Consider the following 20,096-nt stretch of genomic DNA (forward strand, 5'->3'; position numbering starts at 1 on the left):
AAAAAGCAATAACAAAGGAAACTTCCCATGGTTGAACACAATTAGAACACTGTATCCCAACCTGGTGCCCTCCAGATGTGTTAGCCCATCACTCCAATACCCGTAATGGCTAGGGAAGATGAGACTGTAGTCCAGATGAACACCAGATTGAGAAAGGCTGTATTAGAATATCTTAGAGTGTGTGGGGTTGTGTTTGGTTGCTCGCTCGCTTGTTTAAAACGTTTTTCCATATTATTTGAGATAGGTAGCCATGTTAGTTTGATCAACAAAACTAATAATTGATGACAGCATACGCTCATTCCATAAGACCCCTGCTTGTTTTTTCAAATTGTTTTCAGTAATAATAATTGAATTTCTTTTTCTTGAATAGGGATTCCTCATAATCCATGTTACTATGTTTGATGAGATTCCCATGGACATTTACTAAGAGTCCATGCATGCATGTATATATCTTATATACACAAAAAATGCATGGTTCTTTGTTGAGCTCTGCTGCCCCAGAGGGCAGGACCAGAAGCAGAGGATTCATTGTATTTTGAATGGGGCAACAAAGAATCGTGCATTTTGTGTGCATATTTATATATATGTATTATTTCAGACTAGCTGTCAAGAGTGAGTTCTTGATTATACAAGCTGTCAACCACTGGAAGAGGATACCACATGAAGTGCTGAGTTCTCCTTGTGCTGGTGGTCTTCAGATAGAGGCTGTGAGAGATTCTCTAGTGCAGGGTTCCTCAACCTTGGCAACTTTAAGACGGGTGGACTTCAACTCCCAGAATTCCCCAGTCCACCCGTCTTAAAGTTGCCAAGGTTGAGGAACCCTGCTCCAGTGGATCTTCCACTAAGCAAGTGCCTGGGATAGATGGCTCCTAAGGTCCGAACTCTATGGTTCTGTGATATTATAAGGGTGCGCATTGGTATTACAAACTGTGTTTCTCAGTAGAGTTGTGTTTCTCAACCTCAGCAACTTTTAAGATGTGTGGACTTCAACTCCCAAAATTTCCCAGCCAGCATGGCCCAGAAGTCCACATAGCTTAAAGTCCACATAGCTTAAAAGTTGCTGAGGTTGAGAAACATTGCAGGAGAGCTTTGAATGAAATAAATGTCAGCCTTTTATTATTGGCAATAGGAGCCTGACAACTTTCTCAGTGAATCTGATGCTAGGGAGACAAAATTATTAATATATTGTTTTCTATGTGGATTGGAGTAGACAGGGAGGAGTATAAGCAGAGTGAAGAAGAGATCCAGGAAGGATGGTTGGTGATTTCAGAATTGGGCATCTCCTTTTTTAAAGCTTTGAGCATTGCTCCCTGTGTTAGTGACTCAGTGGTCCACCCGGTGGCCAGACTGTAGAAATGCACTTTTATGAGACAGACAACAGCTCCAGTTAAAAATGACCGCTGGTTTTGTAATTCACTGTTAATAAATAAGCTGGAAATTGTGACATAAGTAGTTACAATTATTGTCCCTGTCCTTTTATACCTTTCATGAAGTCTGACTTTATACTACTACCCAAGGTCCTACTGGACTCTGCAGTAAGACAAAACAACAAATTATTGTATGAACTTAATTTAAATGCAGCAATAATACAAAGATGCTTAGATATTTAAAATAAACAAGACACCTGCTGGTAAATACCTGGGAGAACTTTTTCTGATGCTGATTGGTTCATTTCCAAATATTACTGGCAATCTTTATCTGTTCACTATAAACCAAAACAGAATGTCATCGTCATTTTTTATATTCTAAATACCTATCCATAAAAAATTGAATTTAATAAGATTTTATTCAAAATTAATACTTATATAGGGTCATTTTTTTAGGTGCATTATACCTTCAGACCTATAATGTTTTATATAAAATGCACACATACATGTATATATTTCAGTCTCATTGTCTTTCCTCTTATTTTCTCCTCTCCCAATTGTTATCCCACATGTAGTCAGATATAAATTATTATTATTTATTTATTAAATTTGTCCCCCGCCCATCTCCCCTCAATGGGCGGCTCACAACACATTAAAACAATAAATGAATGTACAATTAAAACCTATAACAATACATTCACGAAAATAAAAGGGAAGAAATCCAGGAGGCCGATGGTTCAAGGCAGCAATGCTAGGCCACTAAGGGACTAGCCAACCCCACAGTTGATGATCCCCCTCCTCACCCCAGGCCAGATGGCAGAGCCAGGTCTGCAGATCTCTCCGAAAGGCCAGGAGTGAGGGGGCCAATCTCACCTCCAGGGGCAAGATATTCCAAAGTGCGGGGGCTACTACAGAGAAGGCCCGTCTTCTGGACCCCGCTAGTCGGAGTTCTTTTGCCGAGGGGGTCCAGAGCATGCCCCCTCTGTGTGATCGGGTGGGACGGGATGAACTCATGGGGGAGAGGCAGTCCCTCAGGTAACCTAGTCATAAATCAAGATAGAGTCCTGTCCTGTCTATTTTGTTTATACTGTTCCAAACCTGGTATCGTCTGAATGTGTTGGCCATGAGAGTAAGATTTATTAGAAATTGTAAATTCAACACATTTGAATGGCATCACATAGAAGATTGCTGCTCGGTATCATGCATCATACATATCAATAATGTTATATAAATGAATTATTTACAGCATCATCATTTTCAACTGGTAACTTATACAGTGTAAGGCTAAACTCTTTTATATTTTAATGCAAATATAACGCATTAAATATATTTTATAATATAATATATTTATAGTATAATATAATGCATTAAATATAATTTAATGCAAATAGTGATTTTGATTATGTAGATGCAGCCATTATAGATTCCTGCTCCTGAAATATATAAGAATGTGCATGTAAATTTAGAATAAAATACATGTGGGCACATGTAGGTATCTTAAATTATTTCATAACTTCAAGTAAAATACAATTATTATTTTTGGTAGAATATTCTTGAAAGAAATAGAAGATTACATAGAATACCCTCAACTAATAGGACGTTGTTTTCTTGAACGGGTAAGTATTAGATTTTAAGTGAACTGGAGTCAAGTAATTGTGAACTGGAGTCAAGTAATAAGTGAACTTGGTGTCAAGTAACTGTGTTACTAATTTACATTTTCTCAGTATTCTGCCACGTTCCAAGAACACGTATGCCCAGGACTGGTTCAGTTGTGCTTAGCACTTCCATTCTCCCCAGTAGGACAGATTTTGAATGTAGGTGAGAACAGCAGGAGAACGCCACTGAGAAGACTTCTTTAAGTCATCTCCCATAGTCCCATTACAACAACTACCCTGTGGGGAAAATCCCAGACATTGTTATTGCTGGTATTATTTATAAAACCCTTGCTAGGATTTGTATTCAGAAGATGAGCTATACAACAGTTGCAGTAGTAGTAGTAGGAAATTGCTGCAGTAGATCCCAGGTTCATTCAAGAAGAGCCTGTTGAGGCTCAGATAGATGAACAGATACTCTGACCATGTAACAGGCAGCTTTCCATGTTCTTATAATGGTTTGATTACATGAATTGCCTGACTACAGATCAGTTGTAGTAATCTATAATACTCCAGGAGTAAGAAAAATTACATTCATCTGTGCAAGATTACACTTAAATACAAAGAGAGTGATTTGGGTGCAAAATTAAGCTGCTCTCCCACCATCCTTATGTAGTTGTCTGCTTGTACAGATCTTGTCCTTTACCCTAAATCAGTGTTTCTCAGCATAGGTAACTTTGAGACGTGTGGACTTCAACTCCCAGAATTCCCAAGGCAGCATGGGAAATTGCACTAAATGAATGATGATCTCTGTAACAGGCACATAGGGATATTGGATATGGGACTTTTGTATCCAACCAAGCCCCCGCTGCTCATTTTATTCTCTCCAAAAAGAGAGAGGGTTAATTTGAAATAATTTTGTAAATTGTCTGTTGTGTCAAATGTTTTGCCATATCTGGTCAACCACTGACATGTGCGTCAGTATAGAAAATGGTCTATAGGTTGCTGCTAGTTCCTTTGAAATAGCAAAGGTATCCATTTAATGTCCCATTATTTTCCTGGCTTTATGGTAACTGTTGCATAATACAGTTTTTCAGGTTTCCCATACAGGAAAAAGAATAGCAGAAGTGCAAACAGGAAAAAAAAATTTTGAGATGAGCCAGGACCTTCTGCCACTTTCTCTAGTCAGAAGAATATGGTCTGTTAGTAAGGTTCTCATTATAGATGTAATTATATTATTTTAATTAAATGGATGCCTCATTTGTTTGATTCATGGTTCTCTTTTTTTTTAATTAAGATGAAAGACTTTAAAATTTATGAAAAATATTGTCAAAATAAACCTCGATCAGAAAGTCTTTGGAGGCAGTGTTCAGATTCACCATTCTTCCAGGTATTCTTTTATGTACTTGGGACCATATTAACTAGTCAACTACTATCTTGTGGGGAAGAAGTTGTTGCCCATCTTTTATTTTTTGTAGGAGTGTCAACGAAAACTTGATCACAAGTTGAGTTTGGATTCCTACTTACTAAAGCCTATTCAAAGAATAACCAAATATCAACTGTTGCTAAAGGTAGGAATTATTTCAGCCATGTCCTTGATTGATTGATTGATTGATTGATTGATTGATTGATTGATTGATTGATTGATTGATTGATGTCAAGTGGGACAGGGAACCTAGTAGGTACCGGGGGGAAATGCCTGCAGTAACATTTGTGGCACACTGTTCAGAGGTTACCTTTTTTATTACTGAATGTAAAAAAAATAATTTGTCCAGTGACATTTGAAATTTGCAATATGGTTTGCAATTGTCCTCAGCAAATATATTATGACATAGAAAACTCCATGTTCCTCTGCAGAAATCATCTTACCAGCCAAAAGGGAGATTTGGGAAGGGAGGGGACAGAGGAAGGCACACATTGTTACATTTCCTATTCCTGTGTAGTAGCTTACTTTTGCCATAATTGGAGGATCAAGGGATAACTCTTTTCCCTGGAATAAGCAAGAGGTGATGCTCCAAGAGACACTTCAGGGCAAGCAGACAATAAAAGTTATCCTTTCTGACAGTAGGATCCTTTTGCTGGGTCAAAACCTTCAGTGGACAGAAGGTTCTTTCCACAGTCAGCAAAGTCTCATCCAGTTCTCTGAATGCTTCATCTACTTCATAGATGGAAAGTGGAGTTTGATCAGGGAACATAAGAAATACAGAGAAAAGGCTGTTGCTGCTAATTTGTGCCTCAACACTTAATTTAGGATTTGCAGGACAGATACCAAAGAATGAGAACACCAAGGGAGATGCCAGGGCAGCAACAAATCTTTTAGAGAAAGTTTATTAAGAAATTGTTACAGTGGCCTCCCAGCAACTGAATGAGCCCAAACGGTGAGGACGGTCTCTGGAATTCAACTCACGAGGAAGCCAGGTTTGCAGGGCAAATCTTGTAGCCATTTTTCCTCATTCCCCTGCCCTTTGGAACACTCACCCCTGACACTGGGATAATTAGCAAGAAGGAAATTAATATTTGTATTTACATTCATTGGGAAGGAAGGGAGTACAAGTGAGTAAACAGGCACACAATAGAAAATATACACTGAGAGAAATGCGCTACCGTCAGCTGCTTGGCTAGCATGCTCACAACTGTGAGCCATGAGCTGCTTAGAAGGCAAAAAAACCTTTGGTGTGAAACTGATTAAGGACTAGTCAGTTTCAGGCAGCAAGCCCAGAGGGTTCTGATCAACTAATTAAGGTCACAGAGCTGAATTTGTTAACTTGGGGTTAGCACTTTTTAGGGAAGCCTTCGGCTGTGGAAAAAAGCTGCTCAGGAAGAGATAGCTTGTTTAAGCAATCTCCTTTGTGAGGGGGTGGGGAGAAAAAAAAACCGGTTAGGCACAGGACAAAGATGGTCCTTGAACTGATCAGTACCTGATCCTGAAGTCTGTCTCAGATGCTAATGGTCTTTTATTGTAATCACTTGATTTAACAATACCTATTTATTTGAAAAAAGTTAAACTTAAAATGTAATCAGCTTTGAAATGACTCAAAACCATTGCTATTACTGCAATAGCTTAAAAGAGCCCCACTTCTAAGCATTCCCTTAATGATACACTGAAGGTGCTTCTCTGTTGTCTGAAATACATGTAATTCTCCAATAGGAAATGTTAAAGTACAGTAAAAATTGTGAAGGTGCTGAAGATCTCCAAGTGGCCCTGACATCGATATTGGGAATTCTTAAAGCAGTTAACGATTCCATGCATCAAATTGCAATCACTGGCTATGAGGTAACTGGTAATATGTTGGTATCTTGTATTTTATAGACAGAGAAGAAACCGCAAGCCTGCATAAGTAGTGTAAATATTCTAAGCAACAGTTTTGTTTTTTCAGTGATCCAAAATCAGTTTTTTGTTCAAATTAAATCCCATCTTTCATTTAGGACTTCAAGGTAGTATAGATAATAATTTCTCCTATTTTTCCTCACCACAACAACCACGTGAGATAGTGAAAGAGTGTGACTGCCCCAAAGTCATCCAGGGACCTTCCATAGCTGAGGGTAATAATGATAGTATACAATCTCATAATTACATATACCTCTCAGCATATTTTTTAAACTGTAGAAAGTTCTGTTTTTCAGATGGTATCTCTCTTTTAACTTTGTGTCTTATCTCTACCTTCAGTTAAATGGAATGGAAATTTCATTAACCAAACTTACAAACAAATAATTGGAAAAATTAATTTTTTAGAACTTATCTTTTCGGTTTCCTCCAAGTACAATTTTAAACTACAAGCTTTTCAGTACAGAGTCCTGGACAAATATAACTAACGGAGCAAATAGGATAGACTGTTTTACTTCAGACCATAGTTTGCAGATCAGATACTTGAATAGTAGCCTGTGTATAAAGCTTAATACAGATAGTCCTCGACCTACAACCATTCATTCAGCAACCATTCAAAGTTACAACGGCGCTGAACAAATAGTGGTTGGGACTGGTCCTCAGTGTTCCAGCTGTCCCAGCACCCCCACAGTCATGTGATCGCGATCTAGGTGCTTGGCAACCCACTCACATTTACGATTGGTTTCCAAGCGTCCCACAATCACGTGACTACCATTTGCAACCTTCCTTGCCAGCTTCCCCAGAAAGTCAAAGGCAGGGAAGGTCACAAGTTGCTGGGATAAATCTTCCCCCCCCCAGACCCTCCTCCAGCCCCATTGTGCTCATGCCACGCTGGCCACTCGCACACCCCTCCCTGATCCTTGCCACGCCTCCTTCGCACTCCCACACACCCTCCCAGACCTTCACTGTGTCCTCATGCACTCTCCCTGACCTGCGTAGCACTTCTCACACACCCTCCCCAACCTGCTTCTCTCATGCACTCTTGCATACCCTCCCCAACCCACACAGCTTTGCTTGGGGGAAGCCAGCAGGAAGTTGCCTCACATAACAACTGTGGGATGCAGTTAACCATGGCAACTGGGACTGCAGGGATTGCTGTCGCTAAGTGATGCGGTTGCATTTTACAACCATGCCGCTTAGTGATGGAAATTCTGGTCCCAATTGCTGTCGTAAGTCAAGGCTACTGTACAGTGAAAAAATAGCCAAGCAGAAAAGTGGCCTGGCACCAATTTTGTATCTTCGTAGGCACCTCTAGAATGCACCATCAACATTTTGCTGGAAAATCCACTTTTTGGTGGTGAAACTTTTCCTAGTTTGTTCCATTTTTCCAGAATAAGGGAGAAATGGATGCATTTGTCCATAATTATTAATACATCCATTTTATCCTTTAGAAGTCCCCAACCCCCCTTCCCCAGAAAATGGATTAAAATATCAGCCTCTCCCATTCTTGACCATCTGCCATGCCCCTGGAGCCCTCCTAACCCAAGATAAGGAGTGGCTGCCCTTTATGCCAGGCCAGAAACTGGCATTTTTGAGTTCTGCTCTGCCTAGGATGTCTGATAAAGTGTACACAAAATATTATTTATTTTCTTCTTAGGTTTTGAACTTAAACTGAATTATGTTAATTGGGCCATCATTATTTAACAATCAGATTTTAATAATCAGAAATAAAATCATCTACCTGCACTACTGTTGATTGTGTATGTGTGTGTGTTATTTTTATCTTTCTTGAAGGGGAACCTGAATGAACTGGGCAAACTTTTAATGCAAGGATCCTTCAATGTCTGGATTGATCATAAAAAGGGCCACTCAAAAGTGAAAGATTTGGCCCGGTTTAAGCCAATGCAAAGACACCTCTTCCTCCATGAGAAAGCGATTTTATTCTGCAAAAAGAGAGAAGAAAATGGAGAAGGATATGAAAAAGCACCCTCATACAGCTTTAAGCATTCTTTAAATGTAAGATTTTAAAGATACATTTAAAATATGTAGAGTGAAATGTTTGCATTTGAAGTTTGGAATCTTGAACTGCATAATTTTAAATGTCTGAATATTGGGCCAAAGTCCAGTTACACTGGAATAAAACTAGAATTGCTTATTTCTATCCTGTGGTGGATAAGCCTGATACACATTAACACTTTATATTCCATAAGACCGTAGATCCAAATAGATTTAAGGCTGTTTGTCTTCTCTACATCAGTGTCTGCTGTTGGGAAATTGGATAACAATCTCATGACACAATTTAATTACTGCATTATCTAGTCATTCTACCAATAAGTGCAGTCTTATTTTCTTTTCTCTCCATTTCTCACCTACTTTTCTTCTCCCCCTGCTTTATCAAAGAAGTACACAAATTAGGTACTCTTTTTAGTTATTTCCTTACAGCGCAGTGCCTTCTTATATGTATGCAATCTTATATGATTGCATACATATAAGAAAAACAGCAAAAAATGCATTTAAATTAAAAATGCATTTAATCAAAATAAACATAAACTTGGTGGAAGTTTTGTTTGGCAAGGTTCTCTACATGAATATCAGTTTAAATGTATTTTGTTTTCTAGATGACTGCAGTTGGAATAACGGAAAATGTGAAAGGCGATATTAAAAAATTTGAAATTTGGTATAATGCAAGGGAAGAAGTTTACATAATACAGGTAAAACTCTTTTCTTTAAATGCTACTTATTGAAAAGGCTGTTTATTATTGATGGGTTTATTTCCCATCTGGCAACTGATGACGCTCAAGGAAGCTAACAAAAACATAAAAACAATAGTGTAATTAAAAATACAAGTAAGAATATCATTAACATAACTTATGCAGCAATAAGATGCCTGTTCCTGGTCTTTTCTCTAGGACCTGTGGGGGCGAGATGGTTGGGAAACAGAGAAGGAAGAAACCATTACTTGAATTTTGGGACAGTGAGACAGTGGCAACCCAGTGGGGGTCAAAACAGACAGACAATGGCAGCTGTGACATCCTGATGCAAGCCCCACCCTTTGGCACACATATACAAAGCGGGAGAGTTTTGTCACAATGCTTGCCAGTTTTGACACTAACCTCATTTGCTGAATTTCTCTGTCTTCTTTTTGACTGGCTGCCCTCATGGCAACTATTGAGTTTCTGACTTTTTCTTTTTGACATAGGCTACAACTCCTGAAGTCAAATCTACCTGGGTAAATGAAATTAGGAAGGTATTGACCAGCCAATTACAGGCTTGCAGGCGTAAGTTAAGTCTTTCTCATCATTCTCCCAGTTATCTAACAGCTAAGTGCAAAATGTCAACATAGAGTGAAGATTGCATTTCTTTTTCTGAACAGAAACACATTTCTTAGGAGAGCAAAACTTGCTCTTCTTCCTTGATATTGGTGGTCATTATTTGAAGCAGGACTCCCTTCCAACTCACTTCCATCCCTAGTTGTAGCCTCATAGTTTTTCCTGTAGAAGATGGGGAGAAAGGGAATATCACGTTTTTTCCTTCACATCAGAAAACCCTCATCTGTCTGCCTGGGACATGGATGCAGGTAGGAGAAGGGGGATGAAAAATTGGTGAGGTATTCATGGATTTTTTCCCCATGAACTGTTTAGCTTTTTTTTTCCATCAAAAGAATTAGAAATGTAAGCAACATCCAAGGAAAAACTCAGATGAAATATTTTCTCTCTGGAAATGTGAAATGAGGAGGATTTACTCATGCTGTATCTGTAATATGACAGTTTTAATATAAGATGATTCAGTTTCAATATAACTCTTGCATTAGGGTCAAAATATCCTTCATGGTACATAATTATGTAGCATGTAGTTTTTTTTTCTGCTTCTGTAAACCCTGCACACTGTACATCTATCTTTCGGATCACCATATAGATGAGGAGACAGTCCTTCAATCATTGGTTACTTCTCTAATGAAATCCCTCTCCTTAGCACACTGATAAAAGAAAGAAAAAGAAAAGAAGCCTTCTTCTCTGCTGCATGGAAAAGAAGGGATGAATTCTAGGATGGAAAGATTATTGTTTCTTTCCTGTGCATGTCACATTTTGTTGAGATAAGGCCAACATACTTATATTGGGGTGGAAGGCTACAAGAACTCTCGCCTGCTTTTCTCACCAGCCAGCTGATTGGGAAAAGAAGGTTAATGATACTAAAAGTCCAAAAGAGATGCTATTAAATTATAAATAATTTATTTGTAAAATCCGAAGTATGTTAAATTTGCCACACTGATTATATTCTGCATTCTATGAACAGAACATTTGTCTGGCTAGTCTTTTTCTATTATGCTTAATGTGTGTGTGTGTATGTATGTATGTATGTGGTGTGTGTGTATATACACACACATACACACACGCACAACCTCTAGATCAGTGTTTCTCATATTTGGCAACTTTAAGTTGTGTGTACTTCAACTCCACACAACTTCACATGTGGCTGGCTGGAGAATTCTGGTAATTGAAGCCCACACATCTTAAATTTGCAAGTTTGAGAAACACTGATCTAGGTCATGGATCCCCAACACAGGGCCCATGAATCTGCTGACTTGGTACTTACCAGGCTCTGCCCCCACCCACCCGCCCCCCAATTTTAGTTTTTGTAAAGATGTTTTAATCAGTGGTACCAGGCTCAAGCATCATCTTTATTTCCCAAAATGTTCCCGAGTCACACAGGGCATTCTGAGAAAATGAAAAATGACTGCAGGTTGCTTGTGACATTTCCTCGCCCCAATAAAGAAAAGGCAAGGATAAGCAGAGGTGGCAGAGTATACAATGGGGCAAAAAAGTATTTAGTCAGCCACCAATTGTGCAAGTTCTCCCACTTAAAAAGATGAGAGAGGCCTGTAATTTTCATCATAGGTATACCTCAACTATGAGAGACAAAATGGGGGGAAAAATCCAGAAAATCACATTGTCTGATTTTTAAAGAATTTATTTGCAAATCATGGTGGAAAATAAGTATTTGGTCACCTACAAACAAGCAAGATGTCTGGCTCTCACAGACCTGTAACTACTTCTTTAAGAGGCTCCTCGGTCCTCCACTCGTAACCTGTAGTAATGGGACCTGTTTGACCTTGTTATCAGTATAAAAGACACCTGTCCACAACCTCAAACAGTCACACTCCAAACTCCACTATGGCCAAGACCAAAGAGCTATTGAAGGACACCAGAAACAAAATTGTAGACCTGGGAAGACTGAATCTGCAATAGGCAAGCAGCTTGGTGTGAAGAAATCAACTGTGGGAGCAATAATTAGAAAATGGAAGACATACAAGACCACTGATAATCTCCCTCGATCTGGGGCTCCACGCAAGATCTCACCCCGTGGGGTCAAAATGATCACAAGAACGGTGAGCAAAAATCCCAGAACCACATGGGGGGACCTAGTGAATGACCTGCAGAGAGCTGGGACCAAAGTAACAAAGGCTACCATCAGTAACACACTACGCCGCCAGGGACTCAAATCCTGCAGTGCCAGACGTGTCCCCCTGCTCAAGCCAGTACATGTCCGGGCCCGTCTGACGTTTGCTAGAGAGCATTTGGATGATCCAGAAGAGGATTGGGAGAATGTCATATGGTCAGATGAAACCAAAGTAGAACGTTTTGGTCTAAACTCAACTTGTCGTGTTTGGAGGAGAGAGAATGCTGAGTTGCATCCAAAGAACACCATACCTACTGTGAAGCATGGGGGTGGAAACATCATGCGTTGGGGCTGTTTTTCTGCAAAGGGACCAGGACGACTGATCCGTGTAAAGGAAAGAATGAATGGGGCCATGTATCATGAGATTTTGAGTGAACACCTCCTTCCATCAGCAAGGGCATTGAAGATGAAACGTGGCTGGGTCTTTCAGCATGACAATGATCCCAAACACACTGCCCAGGCAACGAAGGAGTGGCTTCGTAAGAAGCATTTCAAGGTCCTGGAGTGGCCTAGCCAGTCTCCAGATCTCAACCCCATGGAAAGGAACCCCTTTGGAGGGAGTTGAAAGTCCGTGTTGCCCAGCGACAGCCCCAAACATCACTGCTCTAGAGGAGATCTGCATGGAGGAATGGGCCAAAATACCAGCAACAGTGTGTGAAAACCTTGTGAAGACTTACAGAAAACGTTTGACCTCTGTCATTGCCAACGAAGGATATATAACAAAGTATTGAGATGAACTTTTGATATTGACCAAATACTTATTTTCCACCATGATTTGCAAATAAATTCTTTAAAAATCAGACAATGTGATTTTCTGGATTTTCCCCCCCATTTTGTCTCTCATAGCTGAGGTATACCTATGATGAAAATTACAGGCCTCTCTCATCTTTTTAAGTGGGAGAACTTGCACAATTGGTGGCTGACTAAATACTTTTTTGCCCCACTGTATATTGTAAGCCAGAAGTGATAGCAGTGAGCAAGCTCATAAGTTACAATTGCCCTAGTTATAGTTTAATAACCCTGTTATTAAAGTGAGAATTCTGTCCACACCCAGTACCTTGTGGCGTAAAAGAAGCTGAATAACTTATTAAGGTATTTGGTTTGCAGATGAAATAATTATCCTGCCTGAACCACAGTTTGCCTTCATTCATGATCACAGAGCTTTAATGTTTGGCTCCAAAGCCTTAAGTATGTCAGTGAAAAATACTCTCCCTCTCTCTTCCTCTCTCACAGAGGCTAGCCAGCACAAAGCTCTTGAACAAACTCAGAGCTTACCTCTGTCTCTCTCAGCTAATACCAGGTGAGTTATTCTCTACCTCAAAGATTGCTTTATAAAATAATGAAAACAACTGATGCTCTTGGATTTCAGGTGTCTTTGGCTGTATTTTCTTTAATGTATTCATTTGCAAATTAAAAGTTAGGGATTTAAATTCTTCTTAACTTCTGTACAGTGCCTATAATATTCTTCAGGGGCTTTCCCAAGAAATAGACAGCGGACTCAGGTTTTTATTTATAGTTTCCTAGTGGTTTTAGATTCTACTACACAATAAGCCTGCTTTTTCATCTACTTTGTAGGTTTATTTTTTTAAAAAAATCCCATCCCTACAGCTTATTTTAAAGATCTTTATGTAACATAAGTCAACCCTGCATGTTACACTGTTAAGATAGTTATAAATGATAAAATATAATGTCCCTTTCTTCCATGAACAGCCCTTTAAGAAATGAGAGAAGGCACTTGAGAAAACAGGAAGTGAGAAATGCAGATTCTGTAAGCCCAGATGGTTGTGTTGTGTCAGCAGCATCAAAGAATCCTGAAAAAAGCAAAGGTAAATTCAGAATACACATTAGCTGTCCATGGGACCAACTGGAAAAGTTATGGTATGGTATATTGTGATGTGAGATCTTGGTAAATATAAAATATTAATTTTAATAGAGGTTAATGCCTCTATAAAATTTGATTTTCAGGTTTCAAAAATGTGGGCTTAGCTTTATCCATTGTTGCTCTTAGTCCTGTTTAACAACTGCATGAAATAGTTACCGATCTCCTTTTTTTTGAGGGGAAGAGTAGAATCATATTTATTAATTTAGAATCCCAATAAAATGTGTGCAGTGTGTTTGACAATTCCTTGTGTTGAAGAATTCTTATGGACTACTATATGGACTGCTTAGTAAACTTAAGGTTGAGTGGTGAAGATGGTAAACGGTTCCATTTTCTTTCAATCAAGAATAAGGATAGGAAGTGTGCTGAAGAGATAACGAACAGATTAATGCTGGGGAAAAAAGCAATAAAAAACTTAGGCAAGATTATTAATGATAAGTATAATTAAAGCAGTGGTATTTCCAGCATTAGTGTATGGCTGTGACAGATGAACATTGAGACACTGTGCTAGAAATGATGGATCTGGAGATGGTTACTACAAGAAGAACTGATCGGTCAGCCTTGGACCAAGTGAATATAGAATATTCGATTCAAATGAAGCTCAAGCAGATATGCTGTGAGCAGATGAAGTGAGCAGATAATAGATTAAAATGAATGACTATGTTCTGCAAGGCTGAGGGAGGTAGAAGACCCTGGATGAGGTGAATGGATGAGATCGGAGAGATTACAGGAATGTCCTTAATAGAGCTACAGCATACTGCTAAATACGGGTTAGGATAGTAAGCATTTGTCCATGCAATCTTCAGGATCTCAGCCAAACTCATTGGCACCTAAGGTAGATAGGTAGACATAGCACCCATAATAATTTATATCCCTAATAAAATGAACTCAACATTATGAGGAATTAGTAGGTTAATAAAATGAATCTTCCCTTTGCCTAGTCTACCTGTTACAGCTCTCATCTGGAAACTATTGAAAATTGTCACTGTAAAATGTGAGTCTCATATAATACCTGAAATATAGGCAGCACCACAAGTCAGCATGTTTTAGCCCTGACAGGAGGCTCACAACTGTAAAACTATGGTTTACCACTAGGGCTACCAGATTTGGACTGCAAAAATCCAGGTGGCCAGTAGCTGACAGGAAAGAGTTAGGGTTTTGAATCCATTCTGAAGTTATGAGTAAATGAGGAGAAAGAAGAAAACCTGCTGCTGTTGCTCTTGCTTGTTTATTCATCAACTCTCTTCCTGGCAGGCAAGCAGCTGGCATCAATGACTGGAAGGAGGAGAAAGCTCCATTGATGAAAGGGGTTCTCAGAGGACATCTGACCCAAGTTCTTACAGTACTAGATATCACTCATTAAATATTCTAGAGCCCTTGCATTTTCATTTATGTGTGCCAGTTACTTGTTTGGCTGACTTTCTTTTAAAAAAAAAAAAGTATTTTAAAATACAAGTACAAGATTTCTCATCAAAACTGCTTACTTCAGTTGTAGACTTTTCTGCCAATTTGGTGCAGTGGCTAAGGTACTTGACTGGAAACTGGGAGACTGAGTTCTGGTCTGCCGTTAGGCACAGAAGCCAGCTGGATGACTTTGGGCCTGTGGCTCTCTTTCAGCCATCTAACACGGCTAGCGTTGTGGGGAAAAGAGGAGGAGGGAGCATTATGCACACTGCCTTATTTTTTCCATATTTGGTGGCAATGTTGTAAAGCTCAACTATTTTGAAAAATGGTTTATCATAGAATGAAACAGGTTTTAAAATATGAATTTCCTTTCCAACTTGCTATTTTCAATTAAATACTACTAAGCCTTACATTCCCATAATGTATACGGAATTAGCTCTCTACATGGCTCATGGGAAAAGAACATGATCTTTGTGTGGGTAAACCTGTGCAAAACATACTGCTTTTGTGTTTCCATTTAATTATGAACAGGTAAAATGCAGGTTCCAATAATAGAAGTAATGTAGCTGCAGCGCAATGAAGGAGGGATATTTATTATTCAGTTCTTTCACAGATGCAAGTTCTGTGTTAACATGGAACAGGGCAAAGTGGGTCAGCGCTACTTACCTTTTACTAACAACACAAGGCAGGCGAGGTAATGTCTCTCTCTTGGGACTAGATCACTTGAGCTTTCTGCATGGTGTGGTTTGTTGTGACTTGGGGCTGGTAAGGGCTTTCTTTCCTTGACCTCTTGGTTGCCCTCAGTAGAGACACAACAGACCTGCCCTCAAACACAGGTTGCTTACTTCGTTTTAATCATGGGAGGTAGGATTTGGTAGATAGAATTGTCGCCTTTAATTCTTCATTTATGCATTTCATAATTTAATGAAACTTTCCTTTTCAGTTCTTTCTAGAAGTTCCATTTGTTGCTCACATCTGTATATTCCTGCCTCTAAAGATCTCAAGATTAGCCATTGAACATATCATGAAGTCACAATGAGGACCAATCTAAATGTGTTCTGTGATTGTAGCTTCTGACATCTTTATCTTTCAGAAAAGATGAAAAGGGAGGGCTGATTTAAAGCTAGGAGCTGCTCTTCTCCCAAGCCAGCTGCTCTTTCAGTAAGACCAAGATTGTGGAATTTTCAATCCTCTGTCCCCACCTCAGATCTAATTTGATTCAGGAGAAAGAATGACCAATATAAGTTCAAGTATTTCTAGCTGCAGTGCAACCCATTATCCTCTGCACTACACTGGCAGTCTATGACTAAGGATAAATGTCTTCAGGATCTGGTTGCTTATAGACTGCAAAAATCTCAGAAAGAATTGCTCACAGACACACATCTCTTCTATGTTTCTTTTGTTTGACATTTCCGTACACTGGTCATCAAAGAAATCAGTCTATTAGCTCAATTGGGAGGGATTAAATGTACTTGAGTAACCTTGGTTATTAGGAGAAATACATTCAAATACTCCCTGAAAGAGTTGCAGCCCATCTATTTTATCTAATAGAAATCAAGTGACATAATTAACAACTAAATCTTTTCTAATTGTATCGTGCCACCATATGTTTAGTGTCCTGCATGTGGTAAATAAATAGGACAGGAAGACAGAACCTAGTGAACCAATACAGACAGACACATGAGACAAACATGCAGTTGTTTAAAGTTGTATTGTTAAATAGAGGAAATGTATAAATCTGTTTTGTGATATTTATATATTTATTCTGGAAGTGAGAGATTTGAAATTAAATGCAATGGTTATAATTTAGTTGCTCTATGCATACCATTGCCACTATTGTATGAGTTCCTTGTTTTATCCTTTTCTGCATGCTGTTGTACAATATTAAAAAATATTGATATTATTAAATATTGTTTGTAGGATTTGGTGCAACATTATTCAGCTTTAAAACCAAGTGGTTATTGATATGAAAGACATATGAATTACAACAACAGAAAAATACATCTTTCACTTAGCATACAGTGCATTCGGAAAGTATTCAGACCCCCTTCACTTTTTTCAATTTTGTTATGTTGCAGCCTGATACTACAATCGTTCAAATTCATTTTTTTCCTCATTAATCTACACTCAGTACCCCATAATGACAAAGTGAAAACAGAATTTTAGAAATGTCTGTAAATTTACTAAAAAGGAAAAACTGAAATATCACATTGGCATAAGTATTCAGAGCCTTTACTCAGTACTTTGTTGAAGCACCTTTGGCAGCAATTACAGCCTCGAGTCTTTTTTGGTATGACGCGATAAGCTTTGCACACCTGGATTGCGGGATTTTCTGCCATTCTTCTTTGCAAATCCTCTCAAGCTCAGTCAGGTTGGATGGGGACAGCCATTTTCAGGTCTCTCCAGAGATGTTCAATAGGGTTCAAGTCAGGGCTCTGGCTGGGCTACTCTAGGACATTCACAGAGTTGTCCCTAAGCCATTCCTGTGTTGTCTTGGCTGTGTGCTTAGGATCGTTGTCATGTTGGAAGGTGAACCTTCGGCCTAGTCTGAGGTCCTGAGCGCTGTGGAACAGGTTTTCATTGTGGATATCTCTGTTCTTTGCTCCATTCAGCTTTCCCTCAACCCTGACCAATCTCCCAGTCCCTGCTGCTGAAAAACACCCCCACAGCATGATGCTGCCACCACCATGCTTCACTGTTGGGGTGGTATTGGGCAGGTAATGAGCAATGCCTGGATTCCTCCAGACAACGTTTAGAATTGAGGCCAAACAGTTCAATCTTGGTTTCACCAGACCAGAGAATTTTGTTCCTCACAGTCTGAGAGTCCTTCAGGTGCTTTTTTGCAAACTCCAAGCGGGCATTCATGTGTTTTGCACTGAGGAGAGGCTTCCGTCTAGCCACTCTGCCATAAAGCCCAGATCAGTGGAGGGCTGCAGTGGTGGTTGTCCTTCTGGAACTTTATCCCATCTCCACACAGGATCTCTGGAGCTCAGTCAGAGGGACCATCGGGTTCTTGGTCACCTCTCTTTACTAAGGCTCTTCTCCCCCGATTGCTCACTTTGGCCGGGTGACCAGCTCTTGGAAGAGTCCTGGTTGTGCCAAACTTCTTCCATTTGAGAATTATGGAGGCCACTGTGCTCTTGGGAACCTTCAGTGCAGCAGAAAGTTTTTTGTAGCCTTCCCCAGATCTGTGCCTTGCAATAATCCTGTCTCTGAGCTCTGCAGGCAGTTCCTTTGACCTCATGGCTTTTGCTCTGATACAGCATGCATTGTCAGCTGTGAGGCCTTCTATAGAGAGGTGTGTGCCTTTCCAAATCATGTCCAATCAATTTAATTTACCACAGTTGGACTCCAATCAAGGGAGGCACCTGAGCTAAATTTCAAGTGTTGTTGCAAAGGGTCTGAATACTTATGCCAATGTGATATTTCAGTTTTTCCTTTTTAATAAATTTACAGACATTTCTAAAATTCTGTTTTCACTTTGTCATCATGGGGTACTGAGTGTAGATTAATGAGAAAAAAAATGAATTTAAACGTTTGTAGTATCAGGCTGCAACATAACAAAATTGATAAAAGTGAAGGGGGTCTGAATAATTTCCAAATTCACTGTAAGTTAAGACATTGCAAACTTATATAATTCTAGTTTCTAAGAATTCATTACTTATTTCAGATAAACATTTCATTAATATGAAAAGTTGTTTCCAAGCTAAAATGTGTGAAATAATTATTGTAGATGCACACATTTAATTCTTACACAGACTGGTACAGCATTATATTTTATCTGATTAAACCACTTACAATAATAATGTATGTTTGTGATATCATCCTTTTCTTTTTGATAGTATATTGGCTTCTCTCCTGTACTTCCATGCTATCCAGGCTAGCAGATATGGACTGCAGAAACTTCTAGATAAAATCCCTTTGCTGTTGCCTTGTCATCTGCATTTTTTTGCCATAGATCTAATAGCCCTAATATCATCTAACAAGCTCAGAGAAGTCATAAGAAGGAGCTAATTTGTGTTAAAGGAGAATAACTGAAGTCCATTACTCTCCTTCCCTCCCTTACTCTCAAATCTCTCTCTCTCTCACACACACACACACACATATATATGTGATAATATATTAAATAATTGCATTAAAGAAATATAATTAAATTATAAGTTGATCAGATCAAAGTTTTGATATTTGGTTATAGATTACCTGACTAGTATTGGTGGTATCTCGTCTGCCTAGTAGCTCCAGAGAGGGCATAAAGAAGTTAAGCGCCGAGTGTTGCTGGCTAGGATAATTGGGGTGGGGGGACGGTTTGGCTCTTGTTCCCTTTTTGCCTGCCAAAAAGTTTTTGCCATCAGTGAGTTTCACACATGAATTGAGTAGATCTACTTTGGCTGTCTTGCACTTTTATCCCAACAAATGAGTTAAGATTAGGATTATTGATTGATGGTTGACATTTACTTCTGTGAATTTATGTACCCACACCATAATCCCAACAAAGATATAGCATCAATCGATTACATTTGTGACAGCCAAAAATTTTTTGAACATGAGACTTTACACTAGTAGCAAGAAAAAAGAACAAAAGCCACTTTTAAATTCATTTTGGTTTGTTGTTCCTAGTTCCAAATGGATTCTGTATTTCATATTAAAACTGTGTGTGTGTGTGTGTGTGTAAGAGAGAGATAAAATCTCAAATATCTTTTAATAATGATAGGTATTGATTTATTCAGGATGGTCCAAAACATCTCAATCTCTTGATGCTTCTGAAGAAAATGATGGTTGGTCTAGTGCAGAAGATCCACTTAATTCATCAGATGCAGAAGAAGAGGGAAAGGGAGAAAAGAAATTGGTACACTTCCATCTTTATTGTAGAAAGTGTGATGAGTGACATAAATCCACTCACTCAATAAGTAATCATTGATGAAAATGTTTGTGTTTTATCAATGAAAAAATTGTATATAGATTTGAACATTCTTTCTAATGGAACTACTTATTAACATTTCTTAAAGGTTCTGAATATTTAGATATTTGTATGAATGTGAATTCATATACCCATTAGAAAATTGTAACCATAA

At 38.9% G+C, this 20,096-nt stretch overlaps 1 protein-coding gene across 4 annotated transcripts in view; it reads left to right on the top strand.

Annotated features, from left to right (window-relative positions):
• MCF2L (MCF.2 cell line derived transforming sequence like) overlaps window positions 1–20,096 on the top strand; it is a 120,679-nt gene that overhangs the window by 95,797 nt on the left and 4,786 nt on the right. For all 4 annotated transcript variants that reach the window (XM_025163239.2, XM_088136533.1, XM_025163235.2 and 1 more), the window contains 10 exons: window positions 2,914–2,983; window positions 4,257–4,349; window positions 4,438–4,530; window positions 6,108–6,233; window positions 8,079–8,300; window positions 8,903–8,995; window positions 9,484–9,562; window positions 12,975–13,041; window positions 13,452–13,567; window positions 19,752–19,870. In XM_025163239.2, coding sequence (XP_025019007.2) covers window positions 2,914–2,983; window positions 4,257–4,349; window positions 4,438–4,530; window positions 6,108–6,233; window positions 8,079–8,300; window positions 8,903–8,995; window positions 9,484–9,562; window positions 12,975–13,041; window positions 13,452–13,567; window positions 19,752–19,870 — 1,078 coding nt within the window. The remainder of the gene's footprint in view (window positions 1–2,913; window positions 2,984–4,256; window positions 4,350–4,437; window positions 4,531–6,107; window positions 6,234–8,078; window positions 8,301–8,902; window positions 8,996–9,483; window positions 9,563–12,974; window positions 13,042–13,451; window positions 13,568–19,751; window positions 19,871–20,096) is intronic.

The sequence above is a fragment of the Python bivittatus genome, unplaced genomic scaffold, assembly GCF_059951505.1.
Source record: "Python bivittatus isolate LINGU-HERP-01145 unplaced genomic scaffold, Pbiv_v1 ctg000060_np1212, whole genome shotgun sequence".
Taxonomy (NCBI): Eukaryota; Metazoa; Chordata; class Lepidosauria; order Squamata; family Pythonidae; genus Python; species Python bivittatus.